Source organism: Takifugu flavidus, chromosome 4, assembly GCF_003711565.1.
Source record: "Takifugu flavidus isolate HTHZ2018 chromosome 4, ASM371156v2, whole genome shotgun sequence".
Lineage (NCBI taxonomy): Eukaryota > Metazoa > Chordata > Actinopteri > Tetraodontiformes > Tetraodontidae > Takifugu > Takifugu flavidus.
This window is the reverse complement of record NC_079523.1, coordinates 18,341,544-18,358,351: the sequence shown is the minus strand read 5'-3', so window position 1 is coordinate 18,358,351 and position 16,808 is coordinate 18,341,544. Positions and strand designations below refer to the sequence as shown.

The 16,808-nt window shown below is 51.5% G+C and overlaps 4 protein-coding genes, 1 non-coding gene and 1 pseudogene across 31 annotated transcripts in view; 3 read left to right on the top strand and 3 right to left on the bottom strand.

The window, feature by feature from the left end:
• The window catches only part of LOC130523562 (NACHT, LRR and PYD domains-containing protein 12-like), a 669,815-nt gene that overhangs the window by 305,392 nt on the left and 347,615 nt on the right, over positions 1–16,808 (bottom strand). The window lies entirely within an intron of this gene.
• Positions 1–16,808, top strand: part of LOC130523563 (NACHT, LRR and PYD domains-containing protein 12-like) — a 401,914-nt pseudogene that overhangs the window by 368,629 nt on the left and 16,477 nt on the right.
• LOC130523574 (protein NLRC3-like) overlaps positions 1–16,808 on the top strand; it is a 109,914-nt gene that overhangs the window by 84,495 nt on the left and 8,611 nt on the right. The window lies entirely within an intron of this gene.
• Positions 2,999–5,850, top strand: LOC130523597 (RIPOR family member 3-like). 3 transcript variants are annotated; one of them, XM_057028962.1, is made up of 10 exons: positions 3,002–3,590; positions 3,659–3,797; positions 3,880–3,979; positions 4,236–4,362; positions 4,438–4,594; positions 4,677–4,840; positions 4,942–5,156; positions 5,255–5,338; positions 5,420–5,510; positions 5,580–5,850. In XM_057028962.1, the coding sequence occupies exons 5-10, from the start codon at positions 4,545–4,547 to the stop codon at positions 5,678–5,680; spliced, it is 705 nt and encodes a 234-aa protein (XP_056884942.1). In that variant the 5' UTR covers positions 3,002–3,590; positions 3,659–3,797; positions 3,880–3,979; positions 4,236–4,362; positions 4,438–4,544; the 3' UTR covers positions 5,681–5,850. The 3 variants fall into 3 exon arrangements, with proteins under 3 accessions (XP_056884943.1, XP_056884942.1, XP_056884941.1); XM_057028961.1 differs by having other exon boundaries at positions 4,427–4,594; XM_057028963.1 differs by lacking the exon at positions 5,255–5,338 and having other exon boundaries at positions 2,999–3,590; positions 4,427–4,594; positions 4,942–5,144.
• LOC130523609 (bladder cancer-associated protein-like) lies at positions 6,236–7,703 on the bottom strand. The gene is given in 2 exon segments (XM_057028979.1): positions 6,236–7,359; positions 7,362–7,703. Coding segments are annotated over 2 exon segments (264 nt in total). The 5' UTR covers positions 7,419–7,703; the 3' UTR covers positions 6,236–7,152.
• LOC130525031 (5S ribosomal RNA) lies at positions 8,069–8,187 on the bottom strand. Its single transcript, XR_008950313.1, has one exon. It is a non-coding gene; the product is annotated as a 5S ribosomal RNA (ribosomal RNA).

Sequence of the window (16,808 nt, the reverse complement as noted above, 5' to 3'; positions counted from 1 at the left end):
ACCGATCCGCCTGTCGATCTCCCGCTCCATTCTTCCCCCACTCGTGAACAAGACCCCGAGGACTTTAAACTCCTCCACTTGGGGCAGGATCTCCTCCTTTACCCGGAGAAGGCACTCCACTTTTTTCCGGTCGAGAACCATGGCCTTGGATTTGGAGGTGCTGATTCTCATCCCAGCCGCTTCACAGGCGGCGGCGAACCGATCCAGTGATAGTTGGAGGTCACGGGCCGATGAAGCCAACAGGACCACATCATCCGCAAAAAGCAGAGACGCGATCCTGAGGTCACCAAACCAGATCCCTCAACACCATGACTGCACCTAGAAATTCTGTCCATAAAAATTATGAACAGAATCGGTGACAAAGGGCAGCCCTGGCGGAGGCCAACCTCACCGGAAACGAGTTCGACTTACTGCCAGCAATTCGGACCAAACTCTGACACCGATCGTACAGGGAGCGGACAGCCCGTATCAGCGGGCCCGACACCCATACTCTCGGAGGACCCCCCACAGGACCCCCGAGGGACACGGTCGAATGCCTTCTCCAAGTCCACAAAACACATGTGGACTGGTTGGGCAAACTCCCATGCACCCTCGAAGACCCTGCTGAGGGTGTAGAGCTGGTCCACTGTTCCACGCCCAGGACGAAAACCACATTGCTCCTCCTGAATCCGAGGTTCGACTATCCGGCGGACCCTCTCTCCAGTACCCCTGAATAGACCTTACCAGGGAGGCTGAGGAGTGTGATCCCCCTATAGTTGGAACACACCCTCCGGTCCCCCTTCTTAAAAAGAGGGACTACCACCCCGGTCTGCCAATCCAGCGGCACTGCCCCCGATGTCCACGCGATGTTGCAGAGTCGAGTCAACCATGACAGCCCTACAACATCCAGAGCCTTAAGGGACTCTGGGCGGATCTCATCCACCCCCGGGGCCTTGCCACCGAGGAGTTTTTTAACTACCTCGGCAACTTCAGCCCCGGAGATACGAGAGCCCATCTCCAGGTCCCCAGGCCCTACTTCCTCACTGGAAGGCGTGTTGGTGGGATTGAGGAGGTCCTCGAAGTATTCCTTCCACCGATCCACAACATCCCGAGTTGAGGTCAGCAGCACACCATCACCACTATACACAGTGTTGACAGTGCACTGCTTCCCCTCCTCAGACGCCGGATGGTGGTCCAGAACCTTTTCGAGGCCGTCCGAAAGTCGTTCTCCATGGCCTCACCGAACTCTTCCCATGCCCGAGTTTTTGCCTCGGCAACCGCCGTAGCTGCGCTCCGCTTGGCATGCCGGTACCCATCTGCTGCCTCAGGAGTCCCACAGGCCAGTAAGGCCCGATACGACTCCTTCTTCAGCTTGACGGCATCCCTCACCGCTGGTGTCCACCAGCGGGTTCGGGCATTGCCGCCACGACAGGCACCAACCACCTTGCGGCCACAGCACCGGTCAGCTGCCTCAACAATGGAGGCACGGAACACGGTCCACTCGGACTCAATGTCCCCCGCCTCCCCCGGGACATGGTCAAAGCTCTCCCGGAGGCGTGAGTTGAAGCTTCTTCTGACAGGGGACTCTGCCAGGCGTTCCCAGCAGACCCTCACAACACGTTTGGGCCTGCCAGGTCTGTCCGGCATCCTTCCCCACCATCGGAGCCAACTCACCACCAGGTGGTGATCAGTTGACAGCTCCGCCCCTCTCTTCACCCGAGTGTCCAGAACATGCGGCCGCAAATCCGATGACACAACCACAAAGTCGATCATCGATCTGCGGCCTAAGGCGTCCTGGTGCCAAGTGCACATGTGGACGCCTTTATGTCTGAACAAGGTGTTCGTTATGGACAATCTGAGACGAGCACAGAAGTCCAATAACAAAACACCACTCGGGTTCAGATCAGGGGGGCCGTTCTTCCCAATCACACCTCTCCAGGTCACACTGTCATTGCCAACGTGAGCATTGAAGTCACCCAGGAGGACGAGGGAGCCCCCAGAAGGGGCACTCTCCAGCACTCCCTCTAAGGACTCCAAAAAGGGTGGATACGCTGAACTGCTGTTTGGACCATAGGCACAAACAACAGTCAGGATCCGTCCCCCCACCCGAAGGCGAAGGGAGGCTACCCTCTCATCCACCGGGGTAAACTCCAATACACAGGCACTGAGCTGGGGAGCAACCAGAATTGCCACCCCTGCCGTCGCCTCTCGCCATCGGCAACTCCAGAGTGGTAGAGAGTCCAACCCCTCTCAAGAAGACTGGTTCCAGAGCCCTTGCCGTGCGTCGAGGTGAGGCCAACTATATCTAGTCGGAACTTCTCAACCTCGCGCACCAACTCAGGCTCCTTTCCCACCAGAGAGGTGACATTCCATGTCCCTAGAGCCAGTTTGTGCAGCCGGGAATCAGACCGCCAAGGTCCCTGCCTCCGGCTGCTACCCAAAACACAATGCACCCGACCCCCTTGGCCCCTCCTGCAGGTGGTGAGCCCACGGGAAGGGGGTTCCATGTTGCCTCTTCGGGCTGCGCCCGGCCGGACTCCATGGGCAGAGGTCCGGCCACCAGGCGCTCGCCAACGTGCCCCACCCCCAGGCCTGGCTCCAGGAGGGGGCCCCGGTGACCCGCATCCGGGCAAGGGAAACTTGGTACCAAAGTTGTTTAGCATCATTAGGGGGTCCTGGGCTACGCTTTGTCTGGTCCCTCACCTAGGACCTGTTTGCCATGGGTGGCCCTACCAGGGGCATATAGCCCCAGACAACGGAGCTCCTGGGATCATTGGGACACGCAAACCCCTCCACCACGATAAGGTGGCAGCCCAGGGAGGGGCAGAACAAACTCATATATGTTATTAATGCCACTGTTTTCCATTATGTTGGTGATGCAGGTCCAGCACACTGATGTTCTCAGAAAGAACCAGGCAGGAGAACCGGGACCCGGGACACATAATACAGATCAAGATGCGGATGTTACACGGGTCAGAAATCGATATAAATTAATAGTGAAAATGTGCATTTTAAGAACTTCCCAGCAGGGGGCAGTAAAACGGTGTTTTTCTGCCACTAATATACAGATTCTTTATTCTAGTCACCAGATCACATTATAAATATTACACAGAGATTTTGGCACCCAGAATCAGACTCAATGTAAAACTTTGATCATTTAAAAAACAACAACAACCTTTTGAAGTAATTGACATGGTGGGAAGGTCAGCACTACTGTTCCAGTCTTGGTCAGGGGTGTCAAACCAGTGTGGAATCTTTACTTTTCTGCATGACATAAATACATACACCATACATTTAGATTAGCGTGGCTACACATTCTCATACCTCCCCGTTAGCTTGTGAGACCCTTCCCTTCGTTGGTCCAGGACTCCTCAGAATTTGAGCCACATTCCTTCCCTGCCTTGCCCACTGTGACTATTCAGCCTGCTGCAGCCTCGCCCTCGCCTCCTGCTGCCCCTCCGGAGACCAGCGTTGGCCAGCACAGGGCCCGGGCCCTCAGGATCGGGGCCCAGATATCAGAGCTCAGTAACCTGCTTCCCAGCCAGCCCTGCTCCGAGCAGGAGCTACGAGCTCTGCGGCACAACCTTTTGCACCTGGCGACTATTCTGAAGGTACCCCGAGTGGATCTCCGGGTGTTTCTGACCACCACATGTGCCCTGACACTTGCGCTCTCCCCCAGAACGACCTTTCTCTGTTGAGACCCTCCTCGCCACAGGAGACTCTGGTTTAGAAGAAGTCCTGGGAAGCTTTGACTTCCTGTCACATGACATCAACGCAGACGAAGACGCTTCCTGTTTGGGTACCCTCAGAAAACCCGGGTGAGTTTGAGGCACCCGAACAGCAAACGGACAATAAAACCACGGGGTAACCGCCTCTTTTTCTTTGGTGAAACGACGTCAGGTCTTTCCTGGAGCTGGACGGCGCATGGCTGACGTCGGGGGACGACGGTCTGGACCAGGCTCTTGAAATTCACCTGGACATTTGCTGCATCCTCCTACAGGTACAGCAAGCTCAGTCCTCACCGCTCTGAAAGGTCCTCGCACACACGGATTGGTGTCTATTTAGCCTTTGCAACCTTTTCGCTGTCATTTTAACGCTGCTATGAACACGGAGAGGGACGGGGCAACACCTCCGCCCAATCACAGAGCTGCAAGTCATTGCTTGTCTTCAGTTTTGAGTTCAGTAGTGCTGACAAGGGGAGCGAGGAGCTTGGGCCTGGACGCCATCCTAACTGCTGCACCGTGATCTTTCCCCAGAGGATGAGGGCGACCCGCTTCCGCCCCAGCAGACAGGAGCTACTGCAGGAACTCTCTCTCCAGGCTGAAGCGCTGCAGCGCGTCAGCCACCTCCTGCTGGAGAAGAACAAGATCTCTTCCACTGACAGTTCGTACAAGTCGTTTTGATCCGCACGTTTACACGGAATGGTTTTGAATGTGATCTTCCTCAGTCCTGCCGCAGGTCCAGAGAACCAGGGAGGTCCTGCTGTTCTGGGAGGCCTGTGTGAGCGGCAGCAGCAGCTCCCCCTTCCTCTGTGACGCTGACAGCTTCTGCGCTACGCTGAGGAAATGTTTCACGCACAAGGTGGAGGCCAAGCAGCCGGGCCAGGCGGAAAAAGGTGCTCTGCGCACGTGGGAACGCCGCCGATAAAGCTGCTGCTGCTTTAACTGATGTGGAACGTGGTATCCATTGTGCCGCAGTGTTCTCCCGGCTGCTGGGGCAGCTCCAGGCGCCGTGTCGCACGGGCCGGACCTCCGGCCCGTCTGCTGCCCCGACAGGGTCACGCTCTTCCAGCTGTCGGCGTACCTGAGGCGCTGGGGCGTCCAGGACCTGGGCGCACACATCACACGCCTCTCCAAAGAAGGTCGTCTAACATTTCGGACGTCTCGACCGGGCGGTGCGGGTCTTTACTAATGGTAGTCCCGGCAACAGAAGGCGCTGACCCAATGTGTGCGTGTGTTTCAGAGCGCATCCTCTCAGCTCTGAGGAGCCCCAAAAGGAGGCGGACCCTGAACAAGCTTAGGGGCCAGCTGGTGGCAGAACTCCTGCCCCTGGGGTGCACGCTGCAGACCCTCGCCGCCCTGCAGGTGGACGCCAACCACAAAGTCAGTAGAGCTGCCTGCAAGTGTCTCTGCAGAGCCGCCGGCGTCCAAACCTTCAGGAACAAGGTGTTTATTGAGGTCCAGTCCTGTTGAATCCTTTTAGCCGGCAGCATTGTCAGAGAAAAGGGCGTTACACACGGTATTTAACCGAGTCTACCTCCGTGCTTCCCTCTCAGGCTGTTATTTATTACACTGAGAGTTTGAAAAGTGATGATATTCAAACCCAACAAGGCTCCTGTTTGGCTCTAAAGTGTCTCAAGGTAGTGAAAACGCTCAGAAATGTACGTTCAACACCAACTGCTGAACAGGTCTCTCAGGTGTGTGTGTGTGTGTGTTTCCAGGCGACGGAGAGCGTGGACCACATCACAGAGATGTGCAGGGCGACAGATGGAGCTCTCCGCAGCGCTGCTCGAGAGACCGTCCTCTCCTTTGGTACAAACATGAGCAATTTCTCATTTAATTTGCACTTAAACACACTAAACCTTCTTTGACGTCCTGTAGGTAAAAGGGGGTTTCAGGCCTTCCAAAGGATGGAACAGCTCCACATTGCTGTGGAGGAGGCTGTCTACATAAACCAGGAGACGGAGATCACCGTTCTATAGGGGATCTCTGCGGCTCGGACGAATTCACTCGTCATAATGACGATTGCTTTTTAAAACTCGCCCTAACCCCGAGGATCCTTCTGCCCTTTTCCTGCAGCTACAGCAAATGTAAAGCTTCATTCGTGTTGTTGTGACCGCCATTAAGACTGATGATAAACGTACTACCTGTACTACTGAGAGGTTCTTCTTCTTTCTCTGCTCCTGCGGCATTACAGGCAGCTGTCGCCCTCTAGCGGCTGCACGGTGAAAGTGCTCGCCAGGAGTCGCTGAACAGGCTGTGTGTGTGCGTGGTGTGTGTGCGCGTTTGATTGTTCAAGAATGTGTTATATAGTGTTTAAATCGATATAAACAGCTGGGCAGAACATAGAGAGGACTTGTTTTTTTGTTCCAATAACCCCAGGTAAACAATCTAGTGGTTTAAAACAGCCCCCCTGAATAGCAGAATAGTATTATATAAATAATTATGGTTATAATTATGATTATAATCACGGATCAAACTTCAGAGGATTCATCTCGTGTCCTGCTGAGATCTGCTCACACCACCGTGAAACACGCTGAGAAGAAAACCTTTATTTAAATTAAAACCAAAACTATAGTGTAGATTTGAGCAAAAATAACACTGTGACAGGAGCCCCCCCCCCCCCCCACCACACACACACCTGTAGAATCACTTCATCCTGTGTCCTACAGCTGACAGCACTTGCAGCAATGACACACAAGGAAAACGAGCATCGTGGCGTTAAACAAAGCCCTCGAACAGCAGCACGATGAGGACGAATGCAGATCAGGAACCTTGTGCATCATCACGTCACGCTCATCAAAGAAATCCATCCTTATTGCACACGCAGCCACACCTCAGGACCTCTCTACCGGCGGGAGCAAGGGGGTCGGATACTGATGGGACTGCTGGATCCACAACAACACGCTGGTCTGTGATCAGCAGATGCACCGGCTGGAAGCAAAAGCCGTCATTAGTCCGTGTCCTCCACGCGTGGGAGACCAAAGATGGACAGGACTAATCCCACCGGAGCGTCTCCCAGGACCAGCAGGCTTCCAGCAGCGTGACGCTTTCTAGCATTGGGAAATGTCCACACTGTAAATTCTGTGGCGACGGGCCTTTGGCTCGGTCCAATCCACCATGTAGGGGGGTGCAATGGGAAGATTTTGGTGCACTTGTGGCAGTCACAGTAAATGAATGAGCCCAATCCTGTGCGTCCCAGGTGGACGCACCCCATTCCCCCGTCGTCACACACCACTGGACACATCGTCCCTCTCCCACATGAAATTCGAGAGACTCGACAGCATGGAAAAACACCCCCGTTAACCCCAACACCCGCTCTGCTACTCTAAACTTTGGCCAAGCATCCGCCGTGCAGTCGTTTCCTCCGTCCAGCCAGCGTCCACAGCACGGCCGAGTCCTGCCAGACGCCGTAACCCCCCCCCCTCGCCACGATCGTTCATCTGAACCGCCTCTAAGTCCCGACGATCACTGGGTTGTGGGCTGCGTCTGGGAGGGCAGCATCTTGGCAGTGGTAGAGGAAGCAGTTGCCCCAGCAACTATAGCAGAGGAGGAAGAGGGCAGCCAGGAAGACCAAGGCACAGATGGTGCAGGGCTTCCTCTCCAGCAGGAAGCTCAGCAGGTAGAAGCCCATGAACATGGAGTGGTTGAACCACAGCGCGCTGGGTTGAGCGGCTTGGGGATGAGCAGCACAGGAAGTAGCCACTGTAGACAATACATGGTTGAGCCGCACTCTCTGGGATGCTGACCGAAGTGAGGCGTTTCACAAAGATTCCACTTGCAATGGGGGGGGGGGGAGTCTATCCAACAGCACTGGGATGATGGAGGAACAGTTCACAGAATCCAGACGTCAGCGTGCTCGGGTCGTACCTGGGAACAGCACAGGGAAAGGTCTGAGGACCACAAAACCTCTCAATCGTGGGAAATATGGAACCCTAATAAGGTTCTTGCTCCACAGCCATTGTACCGCAGAATTATGAAAAGTGCTCATTTTAATTTGAAATATCCCTTTAAATGCTGCCGAGAACTGAAGAGAAAGTGAACCCACCAGGAACCGTGACAAAATGCTCATTTTATGAGCAACAATCTGAGATGCTTTGACCGCGTAGCCAAAGGTTTCGTGTGGATTAATTCCACATTAAGTGTCCCATCTACATCCCTCACTTATTTCTCCAAAAATAATCGCCGTGCTAGCGATGTTAGCATTAGCACACACACACACATACTCATAAAATATTAAATCTCAAACGATGTACAATAGTGCAACATTAAATCTCAATGTTAGAAGTACTTAAGAAGTGAATTACATCTGGCTGGATAATTATCAGGAACACTGGCGGCCTCTGCTGACCCAGTGGAAGAGTGCAAAAAGCTTACAGCACCTGGTATTCCCAGGCGGTCTCCCATCCAAGTACTAACCAGGCCCGACCCTGCTTAGCTTCCGAGATCGGACGAGATCGGGCGTTCTCAGGGTGGTATGGCCGTAAGCGAGAGCAGGTGCAAGAAAATGGCCTTTTGAAGTTAATACACTCAAACTTATTTTCTTGAAACACTTATTCCGGTGGAGGTTGTCCATTTTGCTTTGTCACAGTCCAAACCTCAATGTTGGAGCAGCCTCCAATCCATTCCCCCCAAAAAGAAAAGGCTATATAGCCTATGAGCGCCATATCATCAAATCTTCCTAGAACGGCTCTTGGATGAGAGGTGAAACGCCTTCAAAAAAATCAAACAAGATTCAACTCCGATAAATGAAATCAACTTAAAAGCAATGTGCCATGGCCGGGAGCTAAACGGCCCTAAACCGTTTCCCATTCATTTTCAATGGTCGTGCTAAACCACTACGGACGCAATATATTTCCGGCCGCTATCATCCCGTGGCGCTGTTCTGCCGTTTCTATGAAGAGCGGCTCCTCTCCGGAGGATCGGCCATTCTTGGTTCATTCTTTGGTAAACTTCGCTGAAGGTAAGTTTGGGCTTGATTTCCTACTAAATTAATGAGGAAACTTTTCGTAATTGTGCATAGTCTGTGGTCAATTTTGTCCTAAATTAGCAAGGAACGTGTTATAATTGGCCCTAAATTATAATGTACTGTATTTGTCATGCTACAATATACTCATATTTTGTCAAGCTAGTTTTTCATAAATTAAATTACACGATAGTGATGAAAGAACTTGTTCATATTTTATATTCAAGTAACCGATTTACTTGTCGTGGCACTGAAATCTTGGTATTATTATTATTATTACTATAATTATTATTAGTAGTAATATTAGTAGTGGTAGTATTACATTTTATTACATCAAATGTGTGTTTTTGTTTCCAATGCCTTTGAGAGGGGATACTGTCCTCCTGCCCCCCCCCACCATGTTCTCTCTCACACACACACACAGACGCACACCACCTACACACACACACACACACCATCACTTTCCAGTCTTTTCCTCACTAGCCACACCAGGTACTGACCTTCTGAACTCCTGAATCGACACCCCAACAACCTTGATCTTACACTTTCACACCTACATGATAATTGCATGTGTGCGCACACTCACAAACACAGACACACACACACAGACACACACACACAAACACACACACACACACGCACACACACGCACACACACACAGAGCTTTACACATGGTACCACACTTATCTTTTACTGGCCTAAGATTCCTTTGATCACATTTATCAGGTGTGATTTGAAAAATGGGTGGAACTGTTTTATCAGTGTCTAATAAAAATGAGAAAATTAATAGACATTTTTCCTTTATGTCAGCTCAACATGCAGAAGCAATTCGCCTTTTTCCCTGGGAAACTTCGGGTCGTGTTCCGCAAGGGGCCTCTTGGGTTTCTCCTCCAGGAGCCATCTGATGAAGCCAAACGGGTGAGTTCCACTCCTCAGGACAAGTCTGCGGCCATGAGGGAGGACCTCGTACGGCAGAACGCTTTGGCCGTCATCCGACAAAGAGGGGGGGATCCCTCAGATAAGATGGAGGTGCAGGGAGACTATGTCCTGCAGTTTGGTAAATATAAAGTCATTCAGATGGCTTTTGCAGAATGACGTAGGATCCACCGTGTATCTGATCAAGAACGTGCAGAGCGAGGAGGCAGCAGGTCTCTGTATGGCTGACAGCCACAGTAAGGACAGCCTCCAGTCATTTGTGAGTTATGCCCTCAGTTTCCAAGAAATCCAGGCTCTCCTCACTTATGAGGCCGGAAGAGGGGATGGAGTGACTGCCTCATCTGAAGACGACCAGCTGGTTGGATTTGGTGCCCGAGCCAAGAGCAGGTGGAAGGAGATCTGGGACAGCAGAGGTGATGGCTATGCTGATTTTGTCATAGGCAGGCGCTGCGTTCCAGGCACACGAATGTCCAGGTTGCAGCAGAACCTGCTGAAGAGGCAGCAGCCCACCACATCTTCCACACCTGCTGAGCATCCCATGAAGGCCCCAGCTGAGCCCCTGGGTATGCTCATTCCTTCATGTGACAAGTTCAACTTTGGAAAAGGTTTTTTTCTTTTCTACTAATAACCTGTAGCCGGTATTTTTGTCTTTAACACAGCCATGGAGGAGGACGTGGAGATGGAAAGGGAGATGCTGAGCATCCATAACTCTGATCTGCAAGTCCAGAGCTGTAAAACACCGTTACCACATTTATTTCATGTCAGACAAACAAAGTCCATGCCGTATCTGATTTCTGTGTTTTTCTTTTCATCTGTGTGCAGATGCTATGCCAGTAGCAGCAGCCGCCCTGCCGAGAGTGCCACCAGGAGCAAAGACAGGTTTCTGAAAAATAGGTTTCAGAGCTGGAGTTCCGTTCCTTTCCATGAAGAATTCCTCTCCAAATCTGAAACTTATCTTATTATTTTTGTGTTCTTGATGTTCCAGCGGAGTTCCTGTAATATTACTCTTCATATGTTGGTGTGATAATAACCGTGGTGAGGACTATGAATTGATCCGTGCAATGATGAACTGATATTGACTATGAGGAGGAGGGTAAGTGTTTGTTTTTGTTCTCTTTGCATGCTTCGTTGAAAAACAGTTTCGATGCACGGGGTACGAACACGCGAATGCATGTTTGTTGACCGAGTCACAATGCTCCTCCTGCTCGGCCTCGAGAGCGCTGATTAACATTGTCATTTCAATTGGTGTGAATGAGACCATTATACTGTTTTCATTTGAATGATGTAAAATTCTAAAAAGCAGGAGGAGTAACGATAAGGCTGCTTGAATTTCTACTAATAACTAATCACAACTCATTGAATCTGAACTGACTAAACTAATGTTGTCTTTTAGTTCCATCTGCCACACGCTCCAAAGCCCCACCTGGAGATACCGCTGAGCTACAGGCATCACTAGTTGATGGTAAAAACATTGTAATTCTGTTCATCCAATCAAGTGTTCTGCTAACTGCAGCTGCCTTAAATAAAGTCATTTCATTTTTGAAAATGACCGTACCTGCAGCTGTTCCAGCTTCACCAGGTGTGAAGAGGAAGAGACCTGTGCCCCTCCCCCCACAGCTGGCCTTCCTGGTGACAGAGACAGAGGGTCTCACAAAGGTAGAGGAGCCCCACTCAACTTCAGGGATGTTTCCTTTTCTTTTATTTAGGGCTGATGAACAACCTGATGTCTCTGTAATGTCCAGCTGACTGTTCTTTCCATGTTGTCATCAGGTGAAGTGACTGTAATTTCTTAATAGCAAGTCTGCACTTGTTTTCAGGACCTGACTCTTGCACGGCACAGACCTCTGACGGCAGAGTGCCTCCTTTGACGGACTCTACCCAAGACCAAAAGAGTGGGATGTTAAACCATGTACATTTCCCCCATTCCGTGGGGTGTTGAACAATAATAAAGTGTCCCGGGGTAATTCAAATTGACACGATTCTTTGTCACTGACATGGAAAAAATCTGAGGTGTGAGCTCTGGAATGAAACCAAGTGTCCGAGGCGCGTGTGTGTTTCCTTGTATCGTGTGTTTATATCATGTGAGGGCGGGGGCACTGAAATTGTCTCTCAGTAATGATAACTTTATGTTGTTCAACTGTCTTCTTTACTTTATCCTAGTTCCCATAGCTCCTGTTCCCATGCCTGTCCCTGACCACGACATGAGCAAGTGGATCTGCTCACAACATCAAAAGCTGTGGATGAGGACGGAGCTTCAACAACTTGGGTTGTGGCCTGGGTCCCGACCAGTGCATAACCCTGGGAACGCAATTTCTCTTTGGCGTCTTCCTCCTCAGCCGGAGCTACTGGACATGGTGGCTGAGCTCCCGTCCCCCAACTTTTTTCAGCTCCATCCATTTTTCATTTGGAAGCCAGAGAGCCACATCACGGTCAGGTTGAGGAACAATGACATCCTGCCGTGCCTCCATAGCTGTCCTCGTCCTCAGGTGGTCTCTGCAGGCGTGGGCAGACCTCCAGTGATCGTCAGCGTCCGTGGCCAGTATTTGATCTTTTCCTCGCGACTCTGCTGCAAGGCCTGTCGCAGGAACTGGTCCTGACAACCCTCCATGGGTGGAGAAGCTGCCCGTGCGCTTTACTAACCTTTTGCCTGCATTCCTGACTTCCAAGAAGGCTGCGTGCAAGTCGGTAATGGATGAACTGCGGCGTTCTGGCAAGTCACCGACCGATATGGCGAACCAGGTGAATGAGCTCATGCACCTCAAGTATGAACGAGCTCACCTGGCATATCTGCACGCTGTCCAGAACGTCAGGGAGGCCGAGGCTGGGGCGTACGGACAGAGAACCATCGGCCAGTACGTGAGGATGGAAGATCGGCCACGTGCTTTCGGGCCATACGAGGACCAAGAAGGTTGGGGTGGGGTGTCTGTGTCCGGATTCTACCTGACTGACTGCCTGCTGGATGAGTTCAAGCGTCAACAGCCGTCTCTGACCAAGCTCCTCCAGGGCACGTTGGGGCAGGTTTTCAGGTCGGACCACACGAGGAAGATGGCGAGGAAGGTGACACTGGCATCTGGAGCCATGTCCAGTTTGGCAGTGATGAATGAGAACTGGCTCATTGTGTCCTGGGTGATGGTTCAGGCTGAGACAGAAAGGTCCCTGCATCCGATGTAGCAAGGAATGGCCCAGAGGTACAGCCACGCTGGGGTGGGAAAGGCCGGCTACCACTGGATGGACAGGTGAGATCAGCCATCTTCTTTGTTTGCCGTCATTCAAACTGAAAAATGCTCTCTGCAAGTCATTGTCTTTGAAGAAATTTGATATTTAATGTTACAATTCTTCGATCAGGAAGACCTGAAGAGGCTCCGTGATGCCTACGAGTTCTGCGGAATCCGTCCAGCAACCCCACCAAACGGCACGTCCGAGAGCACTGCAGAACTAAAATTCCACAACCCAGCGAGCGGCTGGAGAGAGTGGAGAGAGTTTGCAGCACTTTCACCTGGCCACGGACCCTAACCATGTCCCACTCTTCAAGCCATCCATGCTGAAGACGTGGCGCGTTCAGAGGGTCACATCCTCCGTGGTTGCCTCAGTGACCCACAACTGTCTGAGGGGATAATGGACAGGGACGGAGGGACCCTTCAGCTAAACCACGTAGCGGGCGAAGGTGCCAAAGTCCCCGTCTGGATCCCTGTCCGTGGTACATCTCAGCAGGAGGGCTACCATTTCCAGCAGGCCCAGTGGGTCACGGGTACGCAGGTCTCCCCTGAACTGTTCCAGGCCCAGGCCATGACCGGCGTTGTGCGGTGGAACTTTCAGCGACCGGTAGACATGAAGAAGCCCGGCGCCGTCCTCCCTGCTGTCTTTGACCCTGCCTCAATGTGGGAGTTGAACTCTGCTTCCATGGCAGTGACGGGACAAGACAAGTGCCCTGCGTCCGCCTCTCTGACAGAGACACTGGAGAAAGGTTTGGGCTGGAGTCCAGAGAACCGGGCTGCCCTCCGCTCCCTCTGGACTGGGACAAACACAAAATGCAGAAGAGGGATCGGCCTTCGGCTCTTGTGCCCCCTCCCGCTCCAGACGATGCTCCTGGGGCAACACCTTCCTCCAGCGGGGCAACAGCGACTGCTGTGCCGTCGCTTCCCCCTGCGCCACCTGTCAGCTTCCATCTCTCTGCTGCTGGACGTGTAAAGGAGATTCCAGCAGAGGATGACCAGGATCCTGAAAGATCAGTGGGCGGGTCAACCATAATCGGGTTTTTCAGAGCGGCATGTTGGAATTAAGGCCTTCGAATGATTGAAAATAAATAGATTTAGTTAGGTTGTGGTCAGTGTATCTCAATCTTTTGATGTGTTAAATATTACACTTTCTGTTATTAAGGGATGGATATTAATGTGTTTTCTCAATAGCCCATATGGCGATAATATGAGTTACTAAGGATGCATTATTGCTTTGTTTGTGTTCCAGACGTCTCTGGAGCTTTGCCCCTGCCGCTGAAGTCCTCGCCGAGGAGCGCCCGCACTGGACCCATGAAGACTGGTGGTGGAGTGTTTGTCTTGGACCACACACGCTGGACTCTTCCCATGAAAGACGCTATTGATAGTTTGCTGCAGTATCATCATGGGGACAAGGACATCCTGAGGCTTGTGGATCCAGACTACGCAGACACGGTCCATCGGTCTGCGGCCGATCCGAACAGCTTGCTCCGCCCCACAACCAGGTTTCACATATCCCGCTATGTGAAGCATCTGGCAAAGCTGTTGAACACCAGTTCTTCTCTGAACACCAGCCCAGAGAAGCTCCTGGAGACTCAACAGCTGTGGTACTCCTTGACAGAGGGGAGCAAAACAACCAGCGTTCCTGTAGTCACCATGGAGACGGCTGTTGTCACTCCTCCCACAGCCGCCCTGCCCACGCCTCTGACGCAGGATTCCATTGAAAAAATTGTGCAGGGCATTCTAGAGATGGAGCAGCAGCAGCAGCGACCAGAGCAGAAGATGAGACAGACGAAACCCTGTCTGGCCTGTGGACAGCCCAAGTCTCCGTATGGGACGGGTGGATCTTCCATCCACTTTTTCTATCAGCAGGGTCCTGTTCGCTACTTCTACTGCTCAAGGAAGGTGCATCAGACTGATGCTGCTGAGGGACTCTCTGACCCCAGAATGCCCTTTGAACAATTTGCCGCGTCAGAGTTTTTCCAGAGGGAGCTGGAGGCCACCAAAAAGCGTGTGGAGGACAAAGCTCAGAGACAGATCGGCTGTGTTTAGCTTCATGATGGCGTCTCAGATGATATTCTTTCATTACCGCCACCCTTTCTCCACTCAGAAGACACCCAGGTTTCCCAGCTGCCTCCGTGAACATGTGCTCCCACTCCCACCTTGTTTGAACCCCCGGTTCTCAGTGTCCACCTTCCCTTTTGCCATTTTATGGGGATCTGAACGTTAACTTTTGCTGTTATGCTAATGACTACTGAGAAATAATGAAATGAAGCCACCTCCCGCTGAGACTGTCACCGTTGCATTGTGGGAAATGTAGTATTGGCCTGTGTAAAACATCTGCGGCCTGCGGGCCGGTTCTAATAATAAATCAATATCATCCCGGGGGCCATAGAAAACCCTCGACCTTGACTCTGACATATGAGCTTTAAATGATTTCTTTTGACTCCCATTTATTTGGCTGTTTGGATATCATCTTTGCTAGTGTGTGTGTGCCCGCACGCTCTATGGAACTGGCATAAAGGATGTTAAAATTAGTCTAAATTAGTCTAAATTAAATAAAAATGCATCCATTCATCATTCCCAACAGGCGGTGTTTGATTAGAAACTCTTTCTGAACTCTGGTGCTCTGAAACATCTCCGCTTCCATTTTCAGCTGTTTTTATTCTCAATAACATCAAATCATCCATCCATCCAAATCGTGGTCCTGTTGGACCACCAAAGGACAAACACTTTCCATTTAGCACGGACAAAAAAACCAAATCCTGTTTACCAATGAAGCTGTGGGGAGAGTTTGAGGAGCGTTTTTGAGGAACACGCTGCCATATTGGGTCCAAGCTGCTGGGGTTTTTGTTGTTTCCAGGTGAATCGGTGGGCAGCAGCGTTACCGCCTGTCTCTGCCCCCCCCCCCTCTCTCCCCGTGGTCGTGGTCACGCCGGGCATCTTTACTGGTCCCGTTTTAAACAGGTTCTGTTGGGAACAGGTGTTCTCCAGAACTGTATTTCAGGCTGCTGTGCTGAAGGGCTTTTTCAGTAGCAATAGAGCCAGAGTGTGCCTGCTCCATATGAACCCCCCCAGGCCGTGCTTTCCTCCTGGCTGAGCCATAATCAGCTCTGGATGGACTGGTTCACGCTTGGACTGAGTCAAGATTTGATAGCTTGACTGATTCTTACAGTTTTGGATCAAACCCCCATCTGCTGATTCCAGGAGATCTTTAAAGGATCTCAGAGCTTCAGATTTATGAAGCCTGCTCAGCCCCCGGCAGCGCTGATGAAACCATTTCATTCCTTCAAAAAAGCAGAACATGAAGCTCCAGAAAAGGTTTGTGGATCAAGTTTCCAACAGAACGAGGACAAGTGGGTAAAAGCGCCACTTTAAGCCTCCAGGCCTCAGAAAACATCCACTTTAGGATGCCTGACTTTAGAGGATCGTCGGTTCGCTCCGAGCACAAGAACAAACATTTTTAACCTCAGTCCAAGAACATCTGACCTGAAATGATCAAAAAGCTTCAGCGTAAAAAGATGGTGGAGAGAAAGCTGCTGGGAGGTTCTCAGAAGAGAAGTGGCATTAAAGCCAGCTGAAGAGTCCAGCCTGCTTCCTGCTCCTCCAAACAGGCGTCTCCACACCAACACTGAGGAACACGGGCTTCTGTTCTTCCTTCTTCTCTTCTGACTATTGTGTGTTTGATGAATGCAGCATCCACTCACTGCCCCCCCCCCCCCCCTCATTTACACTGCTCCTGGTTTCACAATGCTCCTCAGACAGATGCAACCAGAGACACTGATGCCGTCAGACAATAAACCTGAGTGTGTTGTTGTGTCCGGTTATTAACGTGTTCCATGCTTTTCCTTCTGCAACAGTTCATCACACCTGCTCAGGGAAACCTCGGTGTAAAGGAGGTGAAGCCGTGCCTCAGTGACTCTACTGTGGTGTTTTAGAAACTAACAGTTATTAGATGAATATACAGTGTGCACGTACGCGCACACGTGTGTATA

Coding starts and splice junctions, on each gene's coding strand:
- LOC130523597 (XM_057028962.1), top strand. CDS start 4,545: ATGTTTCACGCACAAGGTGGAGGCCAAGCAGCCGGGCCAGGCGGAAAA. Junction 4,595..4,676: donor GCCGGGCCAGGCGGAAAAAG/GTGCTCTGCGCA, acceptor ATTGTGCCGCAG/TGTTCTCCCGGCTGCTGGGG. Junction 5,511..5,579: donor AGAGACCGTCCTCTCCTTTG/GTACAAACATGA, acceptor GACGTCCTGTAG/GTAAAAGGGGGTTTCAGGCC.